The sequence below is a fragment of the Octodon degus genome, unplaced genomic scaffold (genome assembly GCF_000260255.1).
Source record: "Octodon degus isolate 3935 unplaced genomic scaffold, OctDeg1.0 scaffold00026, whole genome shotgun sequence".
Classification (NCBI taxonomy): Eukaryota; Metazoa; Chordata; class Mammalia; order Rodentia; family Octodontidae; genus Octodon; species Octodon degus.
In genome coordinates, this window is record NW_004524602.1 from 18,226,303 (window position 1) to 18,250,929 (window position 24,627).

Genomic DNA, 24,627 nt, shown 5'->3' on the forward strand with positions numbered 1-24,627 from the left:
GACGGACGGACGGACGGACGGACGGACGGGACAGCGGCAGGCGTGGCGCACCAGCCCCTCTTCTCTCTCGCTTTTATTTTAAGGAAAAAAAATTCAAAATAAGATAATAAGAGGATAACAATGGTTAATATGTTACTTATTGTTATCTTTAAATTAGTTACTCTTAAATCAGCATTTAGTTGTCCAGACAATGTTAGCAGAAACCTTTCTTTTCAGTGAACTAAGATAAATTAGTAGTGCAACTACCTTAACTATCATAATAGTGTGTGTGTGTGTGTGTGTGTGTGTGTGTGTGTGTGTTCTCTTTTTGAGACAGAATCTCACTCTGCAGTTGGGGCTGGCCTTGAACTCATGATGTAGCCCAAGCTGGTCCCAAACTCACAACAACCGTGTCTCAGCCTCCCAAGCACAAGCATATATATATATATATATTCTTTTGTATTTTTATCTGCTTTTCCCTTCCTTTTCTCCATTCCCCCATCCCACTTTCTCTTTTCTTTTGAAGTTTCTTCCCATTTTACAGTATCTAATTGTACATCTTGGATCTTATTACTCTTTCATCTTCTCACACTGGGGAGATATTACAAATTTTTTTTTATTTTTTAATTTAGGGAAGGGTCTACAGGGTGTTCAGAGTCTCACTACTAGATTGGACTCATAATGATCCGCCTGTTTACAGCCTCCCGAGAGCTGGGATTGCAGGCACCGCGCACCACCACGCCCAGTCTCAATTGCTGTCTCAGCATGCCCTGGCAGGCCAGGCCATCGAACCCCAGCCCCTGAGCCTGCTTGCAGGTGCTTAAATCTGCTGAACTATTTGGTTGGCCCGATAATATGATCTTTACACATGTATGTCTGGTTTATTTCACTTACCAGTGCGGTCTCAAGTTGCATCCATTTACCTATATGTCTTTTCTTCATAAACTTGAGTACATGTTTGTCAATTTAATCTTTCAAAGAAGCAACTCTTGGATTCATTGATTCTTTGTATTTTTTTCTTTGTCTCAACTTTTTTTTTTTTTTTTTTTTTTTGCGGAACCAGGGATTGAACTCAGACCCTTGTGCTTGCCAGGGAAGGGCTTATTCTACTGAGCCATCTCCCCGGCCCCTGCATTAACTTTTGCTCTAATCTTTATAATTTCCTTCCTCATACGCGCTTTGGGCTTGACTTGCTCTTCTTTCGCTAGAAGCGTGGGTTCTATGTTGGGTTACTTGAGCTTGTTGTTTTTCTCACGTGGGGATCTATTGCTGTCCATCCCCCTCATAGGACTGCTTTCATTGCGTCCCATAAGTCCTGGTATGTTGTGGTGGCATTATCATTTAGCTGCAGAAATGCTAGTTTCTTCTTTAATTTCATCTGTGACCCTGTGGTTGTTCAAGAGGGCACTATTTAATTTCTATGTGTTCATAGGGTTTTTTGTGGTTTCTTTTGCAACTAACTTCCAATTTCATTGCACTGTGATCTGAAAATATATGCAGGAGAATTTCACCCACTTTGCCTTTTTTTTTTTTTTTTTTTTTTTTTTTTTTTTTTGCGGGACCGGGGATTGAACTCAGGCCCTTGCGCTTGCCAGGGAAGCACTTATTCTACTGAGCCATCTCCCCAGCCCCTAATTTGATTTTTTTTTTAAATTTGATTTTTAATGTCTGGTAATATTTGTTTTATACAGTTGGGTGCACTGGTATTTAATGCCTATATATTTATGATTGTTATCTCTTACTTTAGACAGTTGCCTTAAGCAGGATGTAGTGACCTTCTTGGTATCTTTGGTCAGTCTTGGCTTGAAATTCACTTTGTCAGCAAACAGAATAGCTACTCCACATGGAACAGTTTTTTAATCGTTTGACCTTTAGTCTATGAATTTCTTTGTTACATTTGTCTCTTGTATAGAGCATATTGCTGGATCTTGTTCTTTTGTTCCCACTCAGCCCAGCACCCTGGGGGCGGGGCTGGCACTGCATGTGGTGCTGGGAATCAAACCATGGTCCCTTGCACCTGCCTAAGCTTGCCTCAGCAGGCGCTTTAGACTGCTAAGCTATCTCGCCAGCCCCTGGATCTTGTTTTTTAATCCATTCTGCTAATTTGTTTCTTTTTTTAAAAGTTTGTTTCTCTTGATTGGTGAATTCAGACCATCTACTTGATGGTTATTAATGATATGTGTTGACTTATCTTTGTTATGTTATTTTCCTGTTATCTTTCTTTTTCCCTTCTGTTTAATTACTTGCTTTGCAAATAAATTGTGAATTCAATCTTCTGGCGTTGATGGAGTTGTACTGCTTTTATTTCTTTCTAAAATGTCCCTCAGAACAGTTTGGAGGCTAGCCTGATAGCTCAGCGGACTAAAGTGCCTGCTTCGGAAGAGTGCAGTGGCTGAGGTTTGATCCTGGGAGTGCCAGGCTGGGCCTGCCTGCAGGGTGTGCTGAGAGGTGACGGAGACAGGGCGTGGTGGTGTGCTCCTGTAATTTCAGTGCTTGGGAGGCTGAACACAGGAGAATCACCACAAGCCCAATCTATGTAATGAGACCCTGTAGATCCTGTCCTAAATACAGAAAGAGAAAAAAGAAAAAAAAATTGGAGTGCTTGTTTGGTGACCATGAATTTCTTCAGGTGTTGTCATGGAAGTATCTGTATTTCTCCATCGATTTTGAAAAATAGTTTTGTGGGGTACATCAGTCTGGGCTGAAGGTTGTTTTAAGGCTTAAAATTATTCACTTCAAGTTCTCCTTGACTTAAGAGTTTGTGTTGAGAAGTTTGCTTTGATTCTAATGAGCTTTTTGAGCAATTTGTTTCTTTTAACAGCCTTTCATACCCTGTTCATCTGTTAAATTCTTTGAATTCTATTATATGCCTTGAGGTAGATTTTTTTTTGATTACTGTTACTTGAAGTTCTATATGCCTCAATTATCATAGGTCAGAAATTTTTTCTTTATGTTTGGAAAGATTTTGCAACTACTTCTGTGAAAAAAAATTTAAAATTTCATTTCTGCTAATTTGCTTTTTCATTGATTCTGATCAATCTTCTGCTATTCTTTGTTGCTTCATCTATCAGCTATTGATTTTGCATGAGCCCTGGCTATTTTAAAGAAAGATTTTTCTGTGATTGGTAACTGCAATCCTGTCTTCTAGATCTGATATTCTGTCCCCACGGTGGTTCATTTTGCTGGGTATGCTTTCAATGGAATTTTTCATCTCCTTGACATCTGACTGAATCCATTTCAAAACAACTAAAATCAAAACCAAAACTAAAATCTTAAAAAAAAACCCTGAAAATTGTTGACTTATCCTTATCATTATATTACTTTCTTTTTGGTTGCTGGATTCCTTTCTTTCCATTTTGTGTAACTGCTTGCCTTCCCTGGTGGATTCATTCAATTTGGATTCTTGGTGCTGTCCTTATTTTCCTTTTCCAGAATACCCTTCAGAACTTTTAGAGTGCTGGTTTGGTGGCCATGAATTCTTCAGGTGTTCTTTGCCATGAGAGTATCTTATTTCTCCATCAATTTTATAAGATAGTTTTGTGGGGTATATCAATCTAGGCTGGAGGTTGCTTTCTCTTAGGTACTAAAATACTTGAAATTCTCCTTGACTAATAGTTTGTGTTGAAAAGCCTGCTTTTACTCTGCTGGGCTTTGTTTTATAAGCCATTCCTCTCTAACAGCTTTTCATATTCTGTTCTTGTGTTGAATTTCTAGAATTCTGACTATTGTATGCTTTGGGGGATTTTTTTTTTTATTATGGCTAATTGCACTTTTATCTGCCTCACTTATCCATATCTCAGGTTGTTTTTCTGTGCTTGGAAAGCTTTCCTGCTCTTACTTCCATGAATACATTTTGCATATCCTTTGTGCCACCTTCTGATTTTTCATTCACTCCAATTAATCTGATATTATGATTTTCATCACGTAGCAGCTGCTGGGTTCATTTCTGTTAGTCTCTTGCTATTTTTAAAGAAGCCTTTCAGTTGATGATCACCAACTACAACTGTCTTCTAGATCTGATGTTTTATCTTTACACTGGGTGCCTGTTGCGTATACTTTCAATAGAATTTTTAATCTCTTGGGTTTGCATCTGATTTTATAATCCAGTTCTTTCCTATGTTGGGCATTCACAGTTTTCATATATTTCCTAAGAGCCTTTAAAAAAACAAAACCTTTGTCCACTTTATGTTTTCTAACCATCTCTCTTATTATGGTCATAATCTCAATTATCTGTGCAATTATTTCCATCTTGGTTTGTCAAGATGTTTTTGTCCATCTATTTTGTCACTTCTGCTGTCATTTCAGAAATTTCAGCTGGGTGACTTTTGACTTCGTCTGTCTCAATGCCCCTGAATTTGCCTTCGGTGACTTTGGGGTGTTGGGTTGCTTTAATGTCTTATTTTCTATTTTTTCTTTGTTTTCTGTGTTGAGGTTTATGGTAAGTTGTTTTATTACTAGTATTGAGATCTATTAAAGAGACTGGGGGCTGGTGAGATGGCTCAGTGGTCTAAAGCACCTACTTAGAACAAGCTTAGCAAAGCATCAGGGACCGCGGTTCAATCCCCCAGCACCACATGCCAGCCAGCCCCCCCCCTGGTGGGCTGAGCTGGCCACACACACACACACACACACACACACATAAATAAATAAAATTTAAAAAATAAAAATAATAAAAAAAGAGACTGCTTTATGAGATGGTTTCTGAAGCTGCCTTTGGCCTTCAAGTCTGTCCAGGGATCCTGCCTCTTCTCTTTATTAGGGATGAAAGGCTGCAGCCTGTTTGGCCAGCCCTAGGTCTTTGGTACTGTACTGTAGCATTGTTTCAGGCCCCCAAACAATCTCAGCAGACATAGAAGGAAAAGCAACAACTGTCACTTTGGCTAACACAGTACAATTATTAATAGCAATAGGATCAAACACAGACTGGAAAATGACAAACTCTGTTAACTAATAATTTGAATTCTTTAATGTTAGGTATAAGATTGATAGTTACATAACAAAGTTTAAGTAAGACAAATTTTAAAAATTACAAATAGTATGGGCCAGGGAGATGGCTCCGTGGAATAAGCGCTTCCCTGGCAAGTGCAAGGGCATGAGTTCAATCCCCGGTTCTGGAAAAAAAAAAAATACAAATAGTAAATATCCACTCAATGGAATGAATTTGCTCTAAGGGAAGAAAATTTAAAAGCGAGAAAAGGAAAAATTAGAGAAAAGAAAGAAGAGAGGTGAAGAAAGGCTGAAAGAGAACAGAAGATTGCCCAAACCTCAGGAAACTGGTGGTGAAGATGGGGAGAAATGGAGAACAGGAACAAAACCAAATGAAGAAACTAAACCGTCTTCATGCTCATGAACAAACAAGAGAAGCAATAAAAACACCAATTTTTTTTTTTTTTTTTTAATGTCCAAAAGCAAAGAAAAAAAATTCTCAGCGACTGCAAGCCTACTGTTGTCCCCTGGGATCTACAGGTTTTTGGCAGTGTCCAATTCAAGACAGGACTTTGCTCTCAGTGGTAGACAAGGGAGGCAGTCAAGAGCCCAGATCCGTGCTAGATAATCCCAGCAAGCCTGATCCCAACAGGATTAGGGCAGAGTGCCACTGCTGGGATTTTCAATTGCACAAAAATTAAGGTTGAACCTGGCCTCTTAGCTTGTAACACTCTGGGTGTGGCCTCATCCCAGGTGCCTGACCATGGACAGCTCCCGTAGTTGTCCCTTCCTCACCCACTGTAGGAGTTTAACACTGGGAGCCCTCAGATACAGCCAAACTTAGGGTACTGTGAGTCCCAGGTTTAGTGGGTCCCTGCCTGTCATGGCGTCTGACTAGGCCCTCTGTTCAGGGGATGGGACAGAGGCTTGTCCTGCCCTCACTCACCAGCTGTTGTAGTGCATGGCACCCACACTGCTCTGTCCCCCTCAAGCATTCCTCCCTGAAGGCCTCTGGAGTCTCCCACTTCCACTGTGTCTGTAGATTCAATCTTCCTCTCACCATGAGTCAGGAGCCAGGGAGAACGTACAGCTTGCCTATTCTTCTGCTTGTGATCTGTCTATTTTCTCTGTAGGTTCCAGTTTTCTCTTTGTATCTTTTCTTGGTCCCAGAAAATCCACCTCCCTCCTTTTCTTCTTCCCCAAGCTGTTATTTCCCAAGGTCTTGGTTCTGATTCTTGGAGAGGCTGATGTGCTGCTGTTTACTGCTAGTCTTATTTGGACTTCTGCAGAAGGCACGGACTTTCAACTTTCATGGCTTCTCCTGAACTCATCTGCTAGCTATTGCTTTAATTGGTTCCTTGTTAGAAATGTCACCTTGTACAGTGTCCTCCGTCCTGTATGCAATCCTCTCTGTACCAGCCTGGCTGTCAGCGCCAGCCCACTTCAATCTGTAACTACACATCCGCAATGTTGTGGTTGGCCTGTGGCCACACACAGTCCACAGAGAGGGGCTGGCAGGGCAGGACTGTGGGGCAGTGCTGCTGATTTCTTGCTCCTACTGTATGCCAGGCATCTCAGAATTCTAGCTAATTCGCACAGCCACCATGGACGCTGGGATGACCATCAACATTCCCATTTCATGAAAGAGGACCTGACACTCATCGTGTTGTGCTGACTGGCCCATCCTTCCAGCTGACAGGTGTCCATGATCCTGTTTTCCAGCTGCAGGAATGGTTCTTTTCCACTGTGTTCACTCCTAACCCTTATGTGACCTTGCTCCTGCAGCCCAGTGCAGCCAGACTCCTCTGCAGGCTTCCCCAGCCCCAGGTGGCTCCAGGCCTTGGGGGTGAACCCCAAAGCCTCTATTTTAGTGTAGCTTCCTAAGCATGCAAGGCAAGGGAAAGCAAACAAAGGGGATGCGTGTTTCTCCCGAGGTCGCAGGCTGGCTCTGGCCAGCCAGGTGCTGAGACCTGTCCATCTGGTTTTCTCCGATTTCCTGCTCCTTTTTTAGCCCTGGACAGAAGGTTAGCCTTCCTTGGTGAAGAACAGTTCCTTTGTTTTCTTTTCTTTCTTTTTGTGCCTAATTAGGAATTATGCCTGGGAATCTAGCTAATTAATCTCTGCCAGATCAAGCTCCTCTTGCTATCAGTGTTGATCAGTAACTCACTGGGAAAGGATCTGAAAAATACAGTTGCTTCTTTCAGCACAGGTGAGTGCGGGAGGTCTGGGCGTGGCTGCGAGAGGGAGGTGACCTGTTGGTGCCTGCTGCCCACCACCTCCTGAGTGTGTGTGGGGGCGCCGTGCCCAAGGCCCTGAGTCAGGCATTGGAATTTCATCACTGGGCTGCCTGGAGCTTCTCTGAGCAGTGCAGGTATCACAGAGGAGAAAACCGTCATGGAGAATGGCCTGAAGGTACCAGGGACCAGGGGATCTCGTCTGCTTGCTGAGCAGACACGCTGCCAGGAACCTGCTCCCAGCCCAGTGCACACCAGCTGTCCCTGGGTGGGAGCGCTACAGAGAAGCAGTGGACACAACTCACAAGGCTGCCAGGGCAAGTGGAAGCAGTGAGCGCTCCTCTCAGGAAGCAGAAAGGGGGTCTGGTTAGAGCTTCTGGAAAATCTCTGCTGTCCCTGGGATCCTCGGCTAGAGCTTCAGTCGGCCCTTGCCACTACAGAAGACAGGTTTTTCTTCCAAGGAGACTATCAACAGGCTGTGGAGCTGAAAGCGGAAGTCAGGAGGATCTTAAGATCTTCAGAAGCCTTATTCCTGCACCATAAATATGTAAACATTTTAAATGAAAACCAAAAGTGGTATTTGTTGCATATGTGATGTGAAATAAATATCTAAGTACTGTAGACTGTCTCAGCTGAGCTGCAGCTTATACATGACCTCATGTGCTCATTTTTTGGTGATAAATGTTTTCTTAGTGATATTCAAGAACACAATGTCCTGTAATTCACCACAGTCATTGCATTACACAATACATCTCGAGTTTACTCCTGAGGTTTCCGTACTCTCTGACCAACATGCTCCGCCTCCCCAGCCCTGGTCACAAGTCCACTCTCCAGTTCTTCGAGATCAGCCAATTTGCATCTCATATTTGGGCTACTTCTGTGCCTGGCTTCTCTTATGAAACACAAGGGCTTAACCCATGTTGTCACAAACAAGGCCCAAAGTATTCGACTACGTGCAGGTGCCATACTTTCTTCTGTTCAAAAACTTACTAGGTTGTTTACGTATCTTAGCTATCATGAAGAGCTTCAGTGAGTGGACAGCAGACCTCTTCCGTGCACTGGATTCATTTTCTTTAGGTATCTGAATACCAAGAATGCGTTGCTGGATCATGTTTTAGCTCTATTTGTGTGTGTGGTATTTGGGATCAAACCCAGAGCCTTGCACATGGTAAGTGTGCCCTGGCATGGAGCAACATCCTGTTTTATTTTTTCTTTAAAGATACAAGGTCTTACTGTGCTATCCTCGCTGGCCTTGAGCGACCCTCTGCATTAGCCTCTCGTGTGGTGGGGTATGTGCCACACACTCGACTGGCAGTTTTACTTTTTGTGGGACCTCTACACTGTTCTCCATCATAGCAGTACTAATTTACATTCCAATACTCCAGTTTTCACTTTCCACATGCGTGCCAATACTCTTTGTCTTCTTTATAATTATTCCGTTTTAAATAATTATATGGATGTGAGGTTGCAGCTCACTGTGGTCTAAACATACATTTCCCTCATGACAAGGACTCGCCAGCATTTTTAAAAATCTGCTGCTCATTTGTATGTTCTCTTTTGAGAAATGTGCATTCAAACCCTATGCCCATTTTTCTTTATGTATTTAGTCCAGGGTCTACAGGGTCTCACTACACAGATCGGACTCGTAGTGCTCCTCCTGTTTTCAGCCTCCCACGCACTGGGATTACAGGTACGCATCACCACAGCCAGTCTCAATTGCTGTCTTAGCGCACCCCCGGGGTGGGCCGGCATGGCAGGTCAGGAGTCGAGCCCAGTGCCTGTGTCTGCCTAAGCAGGCTCTCTAATCCACTGGGCTATCTGGCCTATGCCCACTTCTCAATCAGGCTTGTTTACCTGCTGTTGAGTTACTTATGCATTTGGATACTGCCTCATCAGACTGTCTGCAGATACTCCGTTCTGTGGGTTGTCTCTGCATTCTGTCCACTATTTCTGCCACAGTGCAAGCTTTTTACATTGATAAAATCATATTTGTCTGTACTTTTTGGATCCTATAAAAAAATCATTGCTTAGATGACTGACACAGCTTTGCACGTTTTTTTCTAGCAACTTTAGTTTAAGGTGTCTAAGTCTGTAGTCCATGTGGAATTTACTTTTGTACACAGAATGCGATGAGTTTAATCATTCTTCTGCCTGGAGATACCCACATTTTCACTATTTTAATCAAAGGCTTTCCACCACTGTGGCATTCCTATCCTATCGTCTCTGTCCAAAACCAACTGACTGCAAATGTATGGATTTACTTCTGGGATCTCCATTCTGTTCCACTTGGCCTATGTATGTTTTTAACCGAATAGTGAAAGTGTTCCACTTTTGCTACACCCACGACAGTGGAACATGACAGAAACTTTTCTTTTCAAATTCTTCCTTGAATCTTGCTAGGTAACATGATTTTTCATGCTAAAATTAAAAAAAATTACAACCTTCTATATACATTACCGCTTTACTATGGCTTTGTAATATGCGTGTGTCTGAGACAGATCTTGCTGTGATGTCCAGCTGGGTGTGAATTTACAACCCTTCCTGCCTCAGAAGGGGGATTACAGATGTGCACCACTGTGACTGGTTAGTTTCATTGTATTTTCAAGTCAAGAATTGTGAGATTGCAAAGTTGGTTACTGGAGGACTTTCATAGTTTTATACAAACTTGAAGATTTTTTTATTTCAGAAAAAGATGTTGCTGGAATTTTGGTAGGGATTGCATTGATTCTGTAAATTTCTGGGAGTAGTATATTTTAGTAATACCAAAATTTTCCAACCCATTAACTTGGGCTATTTTTCAGTTTTTCTTGTGTTCCTTCAATTTGTTTAATCGTTTTATAGTTTTCATTGTACAGATGTTTTAACTCCTTGGATAGTTTTACCTTGTAGCCATTGTAAGATTTTTTTTTCTTAATTTTCACATAATTGTTAATGTATGGAACGCTAATAATTTCTCATACTGATATTGGCGTCCTGCGATTTTTCTGTCTGCTAGCTTTATGTCTCTTGACAGTGTCACTAGTCCTTTCTACATGTGAAGCCACATTACAGCTGGGAGCACAGCTGGGGCAGAACTTGCCCAGCAAATGCGGATGAGTTCAGTCCCCAGCCCTGCCCGTCCCCCACGACTAAAAGCAGGGACAACTGAACTTGTAACCGGGATCTCTTTCATTGTTCTCTGTCTCATACTTGCTCACTAGTACACTGAACAGAATTGACATCCTCACCTTGTTTCTAATCTTAGAGGAAAATCTTACAGCTTTTCACTGCTGAAAATGTTACTGTGGGCTTGTCACAGATGATTGTGCTTAGGTACATTTCTCCTATACCTAATTTGTTGGAAATAGGTTAAAAGAAGCCCAAGTCTGACATTTAGCTACATTTTCACGCAGTCTTTGTCATTGTTTTTCAAATTGATTTCATTTTGCAGTACAGTACTCTTTCAGGTTGAAGGGTTTTTAAAATTATTTATTTTTATTTTTTTGCGGAACCGGGGATTGAACTCAGGCCCTTGCGCTTGCCAGGGAAGCACTTATTCCACTGAGCCATCTCCCCAGCCCTTTAAAATTATTTTTAAAATATCATTTATTTATTTGGTACAGGGTCTTGCTACACAGATTGGACTCATAATGATCCTCCTGTCCCAGCTCCCCAGTGCTGGGATTATAGGCCTGCACCACCATGCTAGGTTTCAGTGGCACAGGGATCAAACCTGGGTCCTTGCGCTTGCCAGGCAGGTGCCTGAGGAAACTGCCGAGCCATCTCCCCAGTCCAGGTTGAAAGGTTTGGCAGTCTTGGGCATGGTGCTTACCCTGTTTAAGAACAAACTGGCTCAGAGCCCCTGAAGATTTTAGATGGAGACCTAGTGTGGAGGGGGGACTGACCTTTAGACCCCGCCACCAGGAGCAGCAAGACCCTGTGTCAGTGTGGATGGACTGAAGTCTTGGTCATGTTGCCTCCTGACAAGTGACTAATTGGGGCAGGAAGCATGCAGCAGGGTATTTCTGTTTTGGCTGTACTCCAGGGCAGTGCAGAGGGCAAAGGCTCTTGGTCTGTGGGTACTCACCTGAAATACCCAAAACACTGTGGATACTGGAGACGTCCCAGGCCAGGCTACCATTAAACATGCACAGGCCACTGGCTCCCCACACCCAGTGGAGATCCCCAGGTGGCAAACAGTGGCTGTGTCTGGGTCACACTGGTTCTCCCTGGTCCCTGGAGGAGGAAAGGAGTGGGTTTCACTCCCTGGCCTGCTCTTGTTGGGCTCCTGGACTGCGGGACACTAGAGGAGAAACAACTGCTACATTGCAGCTCTCGTCCAGCTGCCGATGTCCACTTCACCCCACGATCTTGGGGTGCCAGCCTCCAGAAGGGACAGGCTGGGTCACGGAGCCCTGGAGAGCTGTGCCCGAGGCCGCCCTTTGGTGCCCGCAGAGTAGGCTGGCCGGCAGGATCCAGCTGCAGCACCTCTGTTGCAGTTTGGAATATAGCGGCATTCTCCCTGGTGAGTCTCAACTGACACCTGACCACAAGGACGGTGGCATTATGCCGCGCCCACCAAGGCCCCTCAGGGAAACATCCTGGTGCTGGAAGCCATCTACTGGACTGCCGAGGCTTCTCTGAACTACACAGCAGTCGGAGACCCTCCCTACCTTGTCTTTCTTCCTCCCCTCTTCTTTCAGGCACCAGAGCTGTGTCATGGGCTATCCTGACTTCTCTGCCCTTCCAATAAGTCCTTTGCACTCTAACCCCACCCCGGCCTGTGCTTCCTGAGGATCCAAAGGAACAGAACTGGACCCAACTGACTGGCTTATTCTCCTGAAATGTAAGGTTTTTTTAAAAAAAGAAATACTCCTAAAATGTGGCCGGGGAATCCCTGAAAAGAAATGCAGTGTCCCACTGGACTGCTACAAAGCAGGCTGAAATCTTATGGGGGCTGCCTAACCTCTTACACTTGACAGGTGGCTGAGGAGGAACTGTCCCGGGAACTGGCCATAACCTAGTTATTTAAAAATATTTATCACTTATTGAGTAATTACCATGTGACAGTAATGTTGGTAAGGACTTTCCATACATTGCTTCATTTGATACGTATATAATTCTTACATGGATCTCCATTTTCAAATAAGGAAATGGGGTTAATGTTGAGCTTGAATTCAAATCAATAACTGCTTGATGCCAAAGCCAAAGCCTTTTAGGCTCTAACAGAAACACAGACACACACAGACGCACACACACACACCTTGAGATACTTATTTAAACTGAGTTTCAAAACTAGCGAAGTCTGTGCACTTGAGAAAACGTAATGGAAACAGAGACATAAAGCCACCGAATAGAACTGGCCTAGACATCTGTAGAGAGAAGCCAAGGCAGGAAGATTCTGCAGGAAGACTTGGAGGCATCCCACTCTGTTCTAATGACATGCTCTTGGACAGTCGCCCTTTCTGAGCTGCAGTTTTTATCTAGTAAACAGTGGCTGGCTAGACGATCTTGAGATTGCACTTCAGCACTAACATGTATTTTTTTCTTGGATAGAACTTTGATTTAGTCATGTTGTACAAACTAAAGCAAAAGGTCTGTTTTCACTAAAACCCATGAGAAGTAAGATGACTTGCTGGGCTCCCAATGTGAAAGGTGCACTTCAAACTTTCCCGAGAAGCAGCGGGCCAAGGTCCCCGGCCGGTCCTCAGCACTGCTCCTGTTCCACCTCCAGGAGAGGCCTCGGGTCCACGCCCAGTGGTCCTTCGGTACAGCCTTTCCAGGAGGAGGGAGACTGGAAGAAGTAATGTAAAAAACTCACTAGTTTACTATGTTAAAAAAAGAAAGATGGCACATTTATTGCTACATAAATGTTATATACATATTGTGTTTTCTGTTACAGCGACAGAAAAAAATTTGAACTTCTTGCTGCTGGATGAAAAGTTTATCAATAATACCTTGCATTTGACACAGGATACAAATCTGTAATAGACCAACAATGGAAACTGGAGAACAAGATGAGAAGCAATTCATCTCGCACGTTAGCTCTTATAATACTCCATAGGTACTACACAGTGTGCTAGACTCCTACTATGATCTTAAAAGGCTATTGTAAATTTCTGATATTAATGAACAGGTTATGGTAATAACCCTACATTTTTACTACCTAATATAATAAAATAAAGTAAGAAACTTTTTACTGAAAACTTTTGATTTCAAAAATCTAGAAAGAGTAATATTTAGAATTCAAGAAATTTTCTTACAAGATTATTGTATAAAAGACTAGCTACAGTGAAAAATAAGCCAAATGTTTTTTCTTTCTATTTTATGAAGGAAAGCTTCTGGGCATACTGCAAAGTCTAATATAGCGAAAAAGACAACAAGCTCTGAAGAAAAAGGCCAGGCAGTACTGTATGTTCACTCACACATCATAAGCAACAACTTTTTTTAGCAGATTAACACTGAAATGAAGAACAAGGCCACAGATAGAGTCTGATGTAACTGGAGAATATATGCAAATTAACGTAACCAAGAAGTCCACTAAGTTCACAAACAGCTGATTCGTTAGGAAATCATCCTGATTGGAGGATCTGAAGTTCTGCCTAAATTGGTTTTGTTCTTTCAAATTAACAGAAATCTTTAAGTTACATAGTGATTTGGGGTCTTTCTTCTGTGTGCTGATTGCCCTTGCTGATGTTGGCTCTGAGAATTACTAAGCCAAGACAACCTTGTTTAGCATGTATTTCTGTCCCAGGTTTGTGGTGGAAGACAGATTTCATGGAAGTTCGAAGTCATTATTATTTCTTAAAAATTACTCTGACGGTTCAGAGAGATGCCCAATGCACAGGGTGAAGATTAAGTGGCAAGTGCTGCTTACTACTAACCCTGCTCAACCTGGGGCAGGGTTGATGGTGTGCAGATGGGGAAATTGCCCACCACCTTTTCCCTGACCATGAGAAGGTGACCCGGTGACCAGTGTCCTGGTCCATCAGGCAGTGAGTTCAGAGTAGTGTGCTTGTTTATCACACTGCCTGCGCCTTTGTGACTTATCTTGTTACATTCACCATAAGCACACCCTGAAAAATCATCTTTGTATTTTAAATGAAATCTGTGCTTATGTACAGCTAACACTTTACAAGCACTATATCATGTAGCACTTACTGCTTGGAAAAGAAAGCAATGTATAAAAAGTAAATCTTTCTGTTGTAATTTATACCTCTTGTTTTATAAGCTTTGCTATGAAACCTAGAAGCCTGGAAAGTCTTGATATTGTTAGGAATAAAGCAATGTTTATTTGGGGTAAAAACCTAGGGCAAAGCTTCCCTTTCAAAATCCCAGCTAGGCTCTGGTCACAGAGGGCCTCTGCTCACCACATGGGTACGTGTGCAAGGCACAGGGGCCTATGGATGATTCGGGACTGTGGCCACAACTACTCAGATTCAGAGATCAAATAAGATACCCGCAAAGAGAAAAGAAACATGAATGAAAAATGAAAGTGAGAAAATGCCATACCAAGTAATATCTTCCTATTTCATGGAACACACTATTCATATGGCAGAAAGGAGAGGAGAGGGCCACACAAGACTTTTCCCTTCCTTTTTAAGACACTCACAGGTGTGCTGGGAATGCTACGGGCCAATGGTTGTCACTGTCCGTTTTCTGCATGGGAACAGTGGTAACAAATGCTGGCATCAGCTGAACATAGCTCAGCTTTCCTCATCAACCTTTTCCCTTTATATGTAGACCTTACAGCTCCATAGAAATAAATAAAATTTGTAGTTACAATGCATTTGTCAATTCAGTTTAGGCACAAGGCAACTTCCACGGTGAGTGGAGTGATCAAGACAGTCTCTGATTGTGCAGAAGCGACACACTGCTTGCAACAAAAGGATAGGCTGCAAACGCCTCACGGGCTGACGTTCTATCTGCCAAGCTTCCTATCTTCACTTCTGATGGAAGTGTTGACCAACTGCTCTGATCAGAGAGGTACATCTGAGTTTCTTGCTTCAAGTGTTTTGTTTTTTCTTCTCCCTCCTGTCAGGTTTGTCTTCAGATAATCTGAGTTGTCCAAGTCCTTATGAGGAGAGGTCACCTTCTATCTAGCCTACTGATAACTCTGGAACTGTAGTGGGGAGAGAACAGTACCAGTTAGTGCTTAGTGGTTACACATGAACACCACCCCTCTCCAAGATACAACAAGCTAGCACTCTTCTTTTACATCTAAGCTTACAACAATCAGTAGTCTGCTAAGTGACTAAGGTATCAGCAGTTCTTCTTTTCCAAAGGAAATATCCATCCCAGGGGAATACTGCTCCCAGGTCCTCAGCAGATACCTGGTGTCTAAAACTGGATAGCTCACACTGCACATGTACATGCTTTTCCCTATACACATGCACCTAGGATAATGTTTATTTGTAATCATTTATTTATTTATTTATTTATTTATTTATTTATTTATTTATTTGGTACAGGGTCTCCCTCTGTAGCTCAGACTCATAGTGATCTTCCAGTCTCAGCCTCCCCAGCACTGGGATTACAGGTATGCGCCACCATGCCTGGTTTTAGTGGCCGGCACAGCATGTGGTACTGGGGCTTGAAACCAGGTCTTTGTGCTAGCCAGGCAGGTGCTTAGACCACTGAGCTATCTCCCCAGCCTGGATAACATTTAATTTACAAACTGGGCACAATGCAATGAAGAACAATACATAACAAACTATGGTAATTATAACAATACACTGTAATGCTTTTGCACTCTGGGGCCTTAGAAGATAAAACAGACTGCTTAAATACAAGCATGCAGCAGTGAGACAGGTGTGTGACAGCCCTGGGAGAGGGGCAGCCCTCCAACCCAGGCGGGACGGAGAGGACTCCTCACACTTCAGAACAGCACATAACTGAACACACGCACACACTGCTTACTTCTGAAATTCCCCAGGTAACGTTTTTGGACCACTGTGGACTGTGACTACCTAAAATCACAGAAAGTGAGGCCTCGAATAAGGGGGGAACATTTAAATACTTTTACCTGGTGCATGGATTAAGATTCTGAAAAGAAGATCATGTGATTAAGAGTCAGAGCTGCGAGGGTCGATGAGAACTGTGGCATGTACACAAACCTGAACTGCGCAGCGCTCACGGCGGCACCGCCTGGGCTGCAAGGTCCTTCACCTGCCATACTCTGCAGTGAGACAGCGCCACGGTGTGCTGCCTGTGCATCCCACCCACCCGCTGGCCCACGGCTCACTCCCATCTTCTCTGCACTCAAGTTTCTGTAGGCAGGGAACACACCACACTGACTCACACTGGCACCAGCTCCTGGTCCATAGGAGGACCTCACTAAAATACTATTAATTTATTAAGAAGAATTTCCCACAAAGACTATGTCTATTTGTGTTCCCCATGTGACACATACTGACCCTGAAAACTCCCACTTGAACCACCTACACTGGAAGAAGTCCAGGAAGAATCTGCACCTCGCTTCCCTACTGAACAACGAACAATACACGCTGCTGCTTTGTTTTGTTTCTCCCTACTTGGTACCAGTGAGTCAAATGCAGGCCTGCCAGGCAGACACTGCCACCGAGCTCTTCCCTGGCCCCACAATACCGTTTAACCACAGAACTACAAGGGGTGGAGAAGCGCCCGCACTACCTGGCCTTATCCCGTAGCCCCCAGGGGCCATGCTGTTACCTAGGCCAGCCTCCCGCTCTGCACACAAGCTGCCTGGTCAGCAGCCCAGGGCACAGTGTGCCTGGCAAGCTTTTGTACTTTTATAACCAGTGGAGCCCAGGTTAGCTCTGAATTCATACCAATCCTCTTGCCTCAGTCTCCCAAATCCTAGGATTACATGTGTGCTCTACCACACCTAGCAAAAGTGAGATCTTGCTATGTAGTTCAGGCTGGCCTCAAACTTTTGGCAATCCTCCTGCTTTAGTGTCTCAAGTCTATGCTTACAGGCATGGCTGCCAGGTCTTGCTCTTACTGGGTTTCATCTGTTTTCTTTTTTTTTAAATTTTATTTATTTGTGTGTGTGTGTGTGTGTGTGTGTGTGTGTGTGTGTGTGTGGCTAGCTCAGCCCACCAGGGGGCGGGCTGGCTGGCATGTGGTGCTGGGAGATTGAACCGCGGTCCCTGTGCTTTGCTAAGCTTGTTCTAAGTAGGTGCTTTAGACCACTGAGCCATCTCACCAGGCCCTCATCTGTTTTCTAGTTCTATAAAGAACTGAAGGTGTAACCACCTTTATGAAATTTACTACCTTCCAATGTATTCTAAAGATCAAAAGAGCAATCTTCCAACAGGCACTGTTCCACCAGGGAGAAGGGAATCGGCTCACTATCTAGAACATCTACACTTGATAACGGGTCCCAGAGGGCAGACAACATGCTCAACAGGTGTGACAGATACTTCTGACCGCAGTGGAGAGCAGTGACTCCGCTTGTCATCAGACCCAGGCTTGCAGCACGAAAATGCCCGAGAAGACATGCAGACTGTGAGTGGGGACAGCCCTGTTTTCTCTCAGACCACACTGACCTTTGTGAGGGTACAGGGTATCCTGTTTCCTTACAAACCCAGGATACTGGCACACTTTAAAAGGAACAGTAATTTGGTACCAAGTGACACAAGTTCTGATTACACAAAAGCAAGGCAAAATATAATATCCCAAATTGCATGTGACCTTCACCAGCATCACTGCCCACTAGAGTTCTGTCCGGAGGGTCTCACCCATCAGAGGATGCATCTTCTCAAACTCACAGCTCACCTGGCTGATGCTTACATATGACCCATAGGGTTGGTAGTTTCACTAAGCCCAGGATGGGCTCCTGGCAGCGTGGCTGGTGGCTCTGCCGATACGGCAGAAACTTTTTCTTCTTCCCTTCTCTTAAGGCAGGCTGCTTTGGGGTTAAGGTTCCTCTCTGAAACAGGAAGAAGAATCACTATCACCATGGTGACTAAGGAAAGAACGAGACGCTGTTGTCTTCAGCAGACTAAGCAGCTGCTCCTTTCTTTCTGTGGGGATCCTCAGGCAGCCTCTGAGAGGGTCCTCGCGCCTACATGCCATCACACAGAGGCACTGCAGGGCTCACAGTCACCAAAACAGATTCACTGGAAGACCAGAAAACAAAACTTAACCCTCTTCTTGTCCATAAATTGTTACCAGAAGAGCTAAATGAGCTGATCTGTGTCTAGAAGAGAAAGTGTGACTACTGACTTAACTCTGAATAAAGCTTTGAGCACAAACTTGAAGACAACAAGAGCAAATGCAGTAGGGACTAGAAATGCTAATGGTACTGAGAACTATGATCTTGAGCTGGAAAGGCTTAAAGCAGATGTGGTTTGACATGTGGGCACCAAAACACAAACTCTGCCCTGGAAAACTCTAATGCTTAGAAGAGAAACCACGCTTTCTTCCTTCTCCACTGGACTGCTGGACCTAGGATTGGCTGCCCCCTGGCATAACCACTCACCCAGGGGTGACAGGTTGGGCTAATCAGAGAAAGTACTGGAACGCCATCCTAGACCAGGAGCCAGAGTTCAGAGGATGCCCTAAGTAGGTCATGTAAACAAAAGTTTGTCTTCACAGAAACTGCTGGACATAGCCGGTGTGGTGGCATGCACCTGCATTCCCAGCACTCTGGGAGGCTGAGGCAGGACAATTACAAGTTCAAGCTCAGCCTGGGTGATTTGTAAGACCCTTTCTCAAAAAAAGGGGGTGGGGTGGGGACACAGCCCAGTATGGAGGCCCTGGATTCAATCCTCAGTACTGGGAAAAGATGCCCCTCCCCCACCACTGGAGCTAAAATCTAGGAAGAAACAGCGGTGACACCTGAATGTGGAAGGGGCTAGCAAAGCTGCAGCTGTGCACAGGCTCTGAGCCTGTCCCACAGCTCTCAGAACACCTTTCCAAGTCTTTCGACAATTCTAGGACCTTCAGATTAAAGATGAAGGTTTTGGCTGCAGGCCCAGAGGAAAAAGGAGGAGAGAAACAGGCTTTTCTGAATACCAAGGCCATCCGAATTGTTATAGTTCAGTAGATCTGTTCAAACTCTATACAGTGAAAGATGCCCTAAATGTTCCTGAAAAGTTTTCAGGAACACAAAGCGCCCCATATCCAACCCTAACATACTGTGGAAAACAAAAGGCACTGTACTGGGCTAAGCCTGAGATGCCCTGCTGAGCAGACAGCAAGACTTGCCTGTCTCAGATGCAGGCAGCAACCTCCACAGCAACTGGCTGTGTGCAGTAAGGGAGGAGGGTGAGCGCCCTGGACTCCTGAGCACGGACGGGTGCCTGCTACTTGCAGGTGTCAGCTCCGACACAAGGAGGAAACCTCTCTGGGAGGCTGGTAATGATTCAAAGAACTGCCACTCCTGCTACAGATGAGTGGGCATCAGCCAGCTTCTTCTGAGCATTTCAAGAAAGGCTGTGCTTCAAGATTAAGTTTCAATTAACATTTCCCTCTACAGATACTTCAGGATTTTATAACATGGCTAGTAACTATTTGGTTTTTAACAGTAGGTTGGTTATCCACAAAAATAAATATACATATGTTAGATATATTGGAGAAGTAGATGGGTGAATGAATTACTACTATCTTTTTCTGAAAGTTTGTTCATGTTCTGATTTTTTTTTTTCCTGTAATCAGTACTGAGAGCTCATGCTGGACTTTCCAGCAGGTGCTGATTCCTGTACTTCTATTAATCTTTGTAAAGTAAGATCTAACACAAACACTCACTAAATAGGAAAGAATTGCTTTCATTGAAGAAAGACTCCGGGTAGGGCCTGGAATCCAGGCCAACATTTAGGAATTCCCTGCATCAGGGCATGAGATAAAGGGTTATAACTCTGATAAGATATAGAGAAATCTACCAGAACATGAGCTTGATGGCAAACCTCTAGGTAGGCAGGAAGCTTCTATTATTTGATGACCAAGGTCTAGGATAGAGCTGGTTGGCCCAGACAAGGCACTGTAAGTGTAGGCTAAATAAAAGAAGTTTCAAGATTTCAGAATTCCATTAACCTTCATGAAAAATATAACAGGGCAGTTGCCTAAATTAGTAGCATGTGAACCTTCACAAAACACACTCTGGCCCTCAGGGACAGACATATATGCAGTGCATCTCAGTCAAGGCCATGGAATTCTGAACCAGCAAAGAAGCCCAAGGCCTGACTGACTTGGCGCTCCGCATGTGGCAAACCTTTGAGAGCCATAGTTAGGCATCCTACTATCCGCAGGGCCTTGCTGGTGTTCTACAGTAGAGTAGATATGGAGCAGCAGAGACGAGGGGGAGGGGAGGAGGAGGACAGGCGTGGGCAGGGAAACCCCACTGCAGTCGGGGAGTGCAGAGCTGCCTGCCTTCCACCCTGTGTGGAGGCTTGCTCAGCTCTGTGGGAAGCAGTGAGCCTACAGATATTTACCAGGACAGTGAGACAGGAGAGAAAACTACAGGGAAAGTGGATCCTGCAGCACCACGGGAGCAGCACTGGGAGGACTTACAAGCGGCCCAAGTTAAGGAACAACTGGAAACAGAAATGTCTGCCCACTTGTTGGCACAGTGGTTATGCATCTCTGCTAGACCTACTCACCTCTGACCTGCTGTTCTAAGCTAAGGATCACGGCCACGGCCTGATGAAGAATAAGGAGTTTTGTCTGGGGCTTTTCACTCTTCAAGTGAAGCTGACACATTCGGCCAAGCTCTTTGAATGCCTCATTAATATCCCGCACACGCAAGCGTTCCCTGGCATTGTTAGCCATTCGCCTTTCCTTCTCCCTTTCTATTTTCTGTTCTGGATTCAGATCTTCATCTTCATTAGTACTACTGGAAAATAAAATAACAACGTTTGTTAACTTCCCTAGAAGAAAGACATGCTGACTATACAACATTACGAAGGACAAAGGTGGAAGCGAAAACTCCTGGGCAGTAGTAACAGCTCCACTTAATATGACTGTATTTCTTCCCAGTCTTTTTTAAAACACACCCATATATAATCATACAGTTCATATTTTAATGCATTTTTCACTGCGTATTTTAGCATGAAGGTATCTCCGCGCTAAGGAAACTCTTCATGAAGTGTCAACCACACAATGCTGCAGAACTTTGGTAGACAACATGTGGGCCGCAGGTCAGCAGCTGTACTGTAAGCCTGTTTAGAAACACAGACTCTCACATGCTACCCCAAACGTAATAACTCACAGTTGCATTTTAACAAGCCTCTTACTGCCTGGCAAGCACACTGAAGTTTAAAGCACTGTCCGAGTACAGGAGGTTTCACACTTTCATCAACCGAGGCTCTTGAGTATCTCGTGGCAGTCAGGCATATTACCAGAAAGAAGAAAAGCTTAAGACACAGACTGAGAGAACCACACCAAAAATGGGCACGTTTTCTAGGTGTGGTGCTGCACACCCGTCACCCCGGCACTAGCAGTGAGTTCAAGGCCAGCCTGCACCATAGAGCAAGAACTTGTCTCAAAAAGGGGCCACTTCCCCTCGATAGAAATATTACCATCAGTGGTGATGACTATGAAATGTGGGAGTTGGAGTAATTTTTGCGCACATACTTTGTATGTATTTATTTCATTTATTTTTCTGCAGTACCAGGGATCAAACTTAGGACCTTGTACATTCAAGTCAGGTGCTTATGCTGCTGAGCTGTCTTCCCAGCCCTGTGATGGACAAACTGGCAAGATAAGTTTAAGACTTTAAAGTGTTCACTATTTTTTGTCTGGTAATTCTAACTTTCAGAAATTCCTACTAAGAATGTAATTAGAGATGTACATGTAAAATTTTTTTCAGGTAATAGCTTTAATGAAAACATGTTATTGTACTTAGATCAATTTGTAATGAGTTTATTATTTCTAACAGTTACTAATAAAGAAAATGCACTCCTCTAAGAAAAAATTTCATAATAGAGAATAATAATTAATATACTGTGTACCATTATTTACTTATTTTTTATTTTTATTTTTTTCTGTATTTTAGGGATGGGTCTACAGGGTGTTCAGGGTCTCACTATTAGATCTGCCTGCTTACAGCCTCCCAAATGCTGGGATTACAGGCGCGTGCTACTATGCCCAGTCTCAATTGCTGTTTCAGTGTGCCCCGGGGCAGGGCGGCATGGCAGGCCCTGGTACTGAACCCTGGCCTCTACAGCTACTTGCAGGTGCTTTCATTCACTAAGCTATTTGGCCGGCCCTCTATTCTTGTTGTAGAAATAAACTGCTAAGCACAGCTTCCCAGAACTCTGAAATCAAGTACAAAGAGAATGGGTGTTTTTCACCTCCTTTCTAGTACTTCATCATTCCACAAAGAATTAAGCATACAGTGGAATCTTACTAGCAAATCAAGAGTTGCACAAATGCATTCTTTTGATAATACAGAGTTGCTGGCTCTTTCACTTCAATGGGGCCTCACATCATCAGGTGCCAAGGCATCCAAACAGGAACCCAGCAGGCTCTCTAGGGACACAAAGATACAGCCTCTGGGTCCACTCGTAGGGAAGCTGGACCAGGGATATGTATTTCTAAATTGTCCAGTGGTCTGTGCAGCTGGTTTGAGAAGCACTGAAAATCACTGAGAAATCAGCCACCTTTTTGAAATCACATAGCTAATTAGTTGGTAGCATAGCAGTGGGAAACCAGGCCAGTGCTCAATAGAAGCAAACCTCTAACACACCAGTATTACCATCATTCTATTAGTTACAGCGACCTTATTCAGCGCTTATAGTAGGCTGTGTACGAAGAGTTTTATATGTCTCTTCAGATTATTTTCTCAAGAATAGGATCATAAAGCCTACTTTTAGAGGACGAAGAACTGGTCTCCAAGAGCTTTGACAGCTTGTTCAAGGTCACTAGTAGGTGATGATGCCCTGATTCAAACCCAAGTGAGCCAAATTTTGTCCAAAGGTGATGCCAATAATTTACTAACTAGTAGTAACCTATTCCACCACTTCTCAGTTTCTGATGAGTTATAATAGTCTGCTTTTGAATCTGAGATTCTACTGGCTCAGTCACACTCACCACACTGCCTGCAGTACTATCACCTGCCTCTTCACAGAGAAAGCTTCCTGACTCCTGATGCGGAAGCAGAGATACATGAGAAGGAAACACACAAATCACTTCCCTTAAAATTCTTTCCAAATAATAAAATTAGCTAAGAGGCTTCAAAAGGAATGGCCTCTGGATTCCATAAAGCTTTTACTTACTTATTTACATTCCTTAGTTAAGTAAAATGAAAGCATCAAAATCTTAAGAATTCATTTTCCCCGAGAAAACAGAATGTCAAAAGACAAGACATCTTAAAGTGTGTGAAGCCACTATTTCAAAGGGGGATACTCAGCAGACTAAATGCCTGCCTAGGCAAAGGCAAGGACTGGGGTTCCATCCCTGCACCACATCCCCCCACCCTGTCGGCCCCACCCCTGGGTGCGATGGTGCACACCTGTAATCCCAGCACTGGGGAGCTTGAAAATAAGAGGATCACTGCGAGTCCAGGCTGTACTACATTCATTTTTTTTTTTAAAAAAGAGGGGGGTGCGGGAGACAACTGGGAAAACAGTTTAGTGTGAAGGCCCTGGGTTCAGTCCTTAGTTTCAGAGAAAAGTACATGAATGGAAGAAGGGACTATGCTACTTCTTTGAGTCATATCTACCATACTCGTTGCAAAATCTGCACCATAATTTAAAACATAATATAATGTTTTAAACATAAGCATCTGTATGTTCTGTGTATATGTAAGTACCTATATGCTGTGTACGAGGAGAAACAGTGTGTATCACAAATATTATTGGGAATCATATTAATTTTAATTAGAATAAAAATCTGAAGAATCTGGAAATTTATATTCGTGCTTAAAAGCAAGGTCAAATCCAGTTCCTAGAAAACTGACAACTTCAGTTCATAGGATTCTTTTTCCTATTTTTACGTATTATTGTTTAAGTGAGGGGCCAGTAAACTTCATACAGGGCCAGTTGGTAAGTATTTTCAGCTTTGCGGGCCATGTGGTTCTTGCAGCAACCACTCAAGTCTGCCAGTGGAAAGCAAAAACTGCTGCAGACAGACAACACAAAAACAAATGGGTGTGGAGGCATGCCAATGAAGCTTTGCCTTAGCCCATGGGCCACAGCTTGTCTACATCTAATTCTAACTATACAAAAGTCTGTAACATAATTAAGTCTTAACATACATTTTTTAGCTGAATGCTTCTAAATGCCTTCACCACATCATTTAACCCACTATTTTCCCTACTACCTCCCTCTGTCTCATGTACTGCAAGCAACTTGAGGCAAGCAATGAAATTCTTTTTTAGTGCCCACTTCGGCAGCACATACACTAAAACTGGAATGACAGAGAAGATCAGTGTGGCCCCTGCACAGGATGATGCGCAAATTCGTGAAGCATTCCATATTTTTTTTTTTTAGTATTTTTTCATCATATTCTGTAGGGACTTAAAGTTCAACATATCAATACTTGATGAAAAATACCTGTTCCATGTTATGCCTAAGATGTTTGATAT

The 24,627-nt window shown here is 43.5% G+C and overlaps 1 protein-coding gene and 1 non-coding gene across 9 annotated transcripts in view; one reads left to right on the forward strand and one right to left on the reverse strand.

Annotated features, from left to right (window-relative positions):
• Positions 1-12,951: 12,951 nt before the first annotated feature.
• The window catches only part of Tcf12 (transcription factor 12), a 396,809-nt gene continuing 385,133 nt past the window's right edge, over positions 12,952-24,627 (reverse strand). For all 8 annotated transcript variants that reach the window (XM_023712449.1, XM_004628873.2, XM_023712450.1 and 5 more), the window contains 3 exons: positions 20,702-20,934; positions 17,877-18,030; positions 12,952-15,240 (listed from right to left, as the gene is read on the reverse strand). In XM_023712449.1, the coding sequence (XP_023568217.1) occupies positions 17,888-18,030; positions 20,702-20,934 (376 nt within the window). In that variant the 3' untranslated portion in view covers positions 12,952-15,240; positions 17,877-17,887. The remainder of the gene's footprint in view (positions 15,241-17,876; positions 18,031-20,701; positions 20,935-24,627) is intronic.
• LOC111816100 lies at positions 24,420-24,523 on the forward strand. Its single transcript, XR_002820608.1, has one exon. It is a non-coding gene; the product is annotated as a U6 spliceosomal RNA (small nuclear RNA).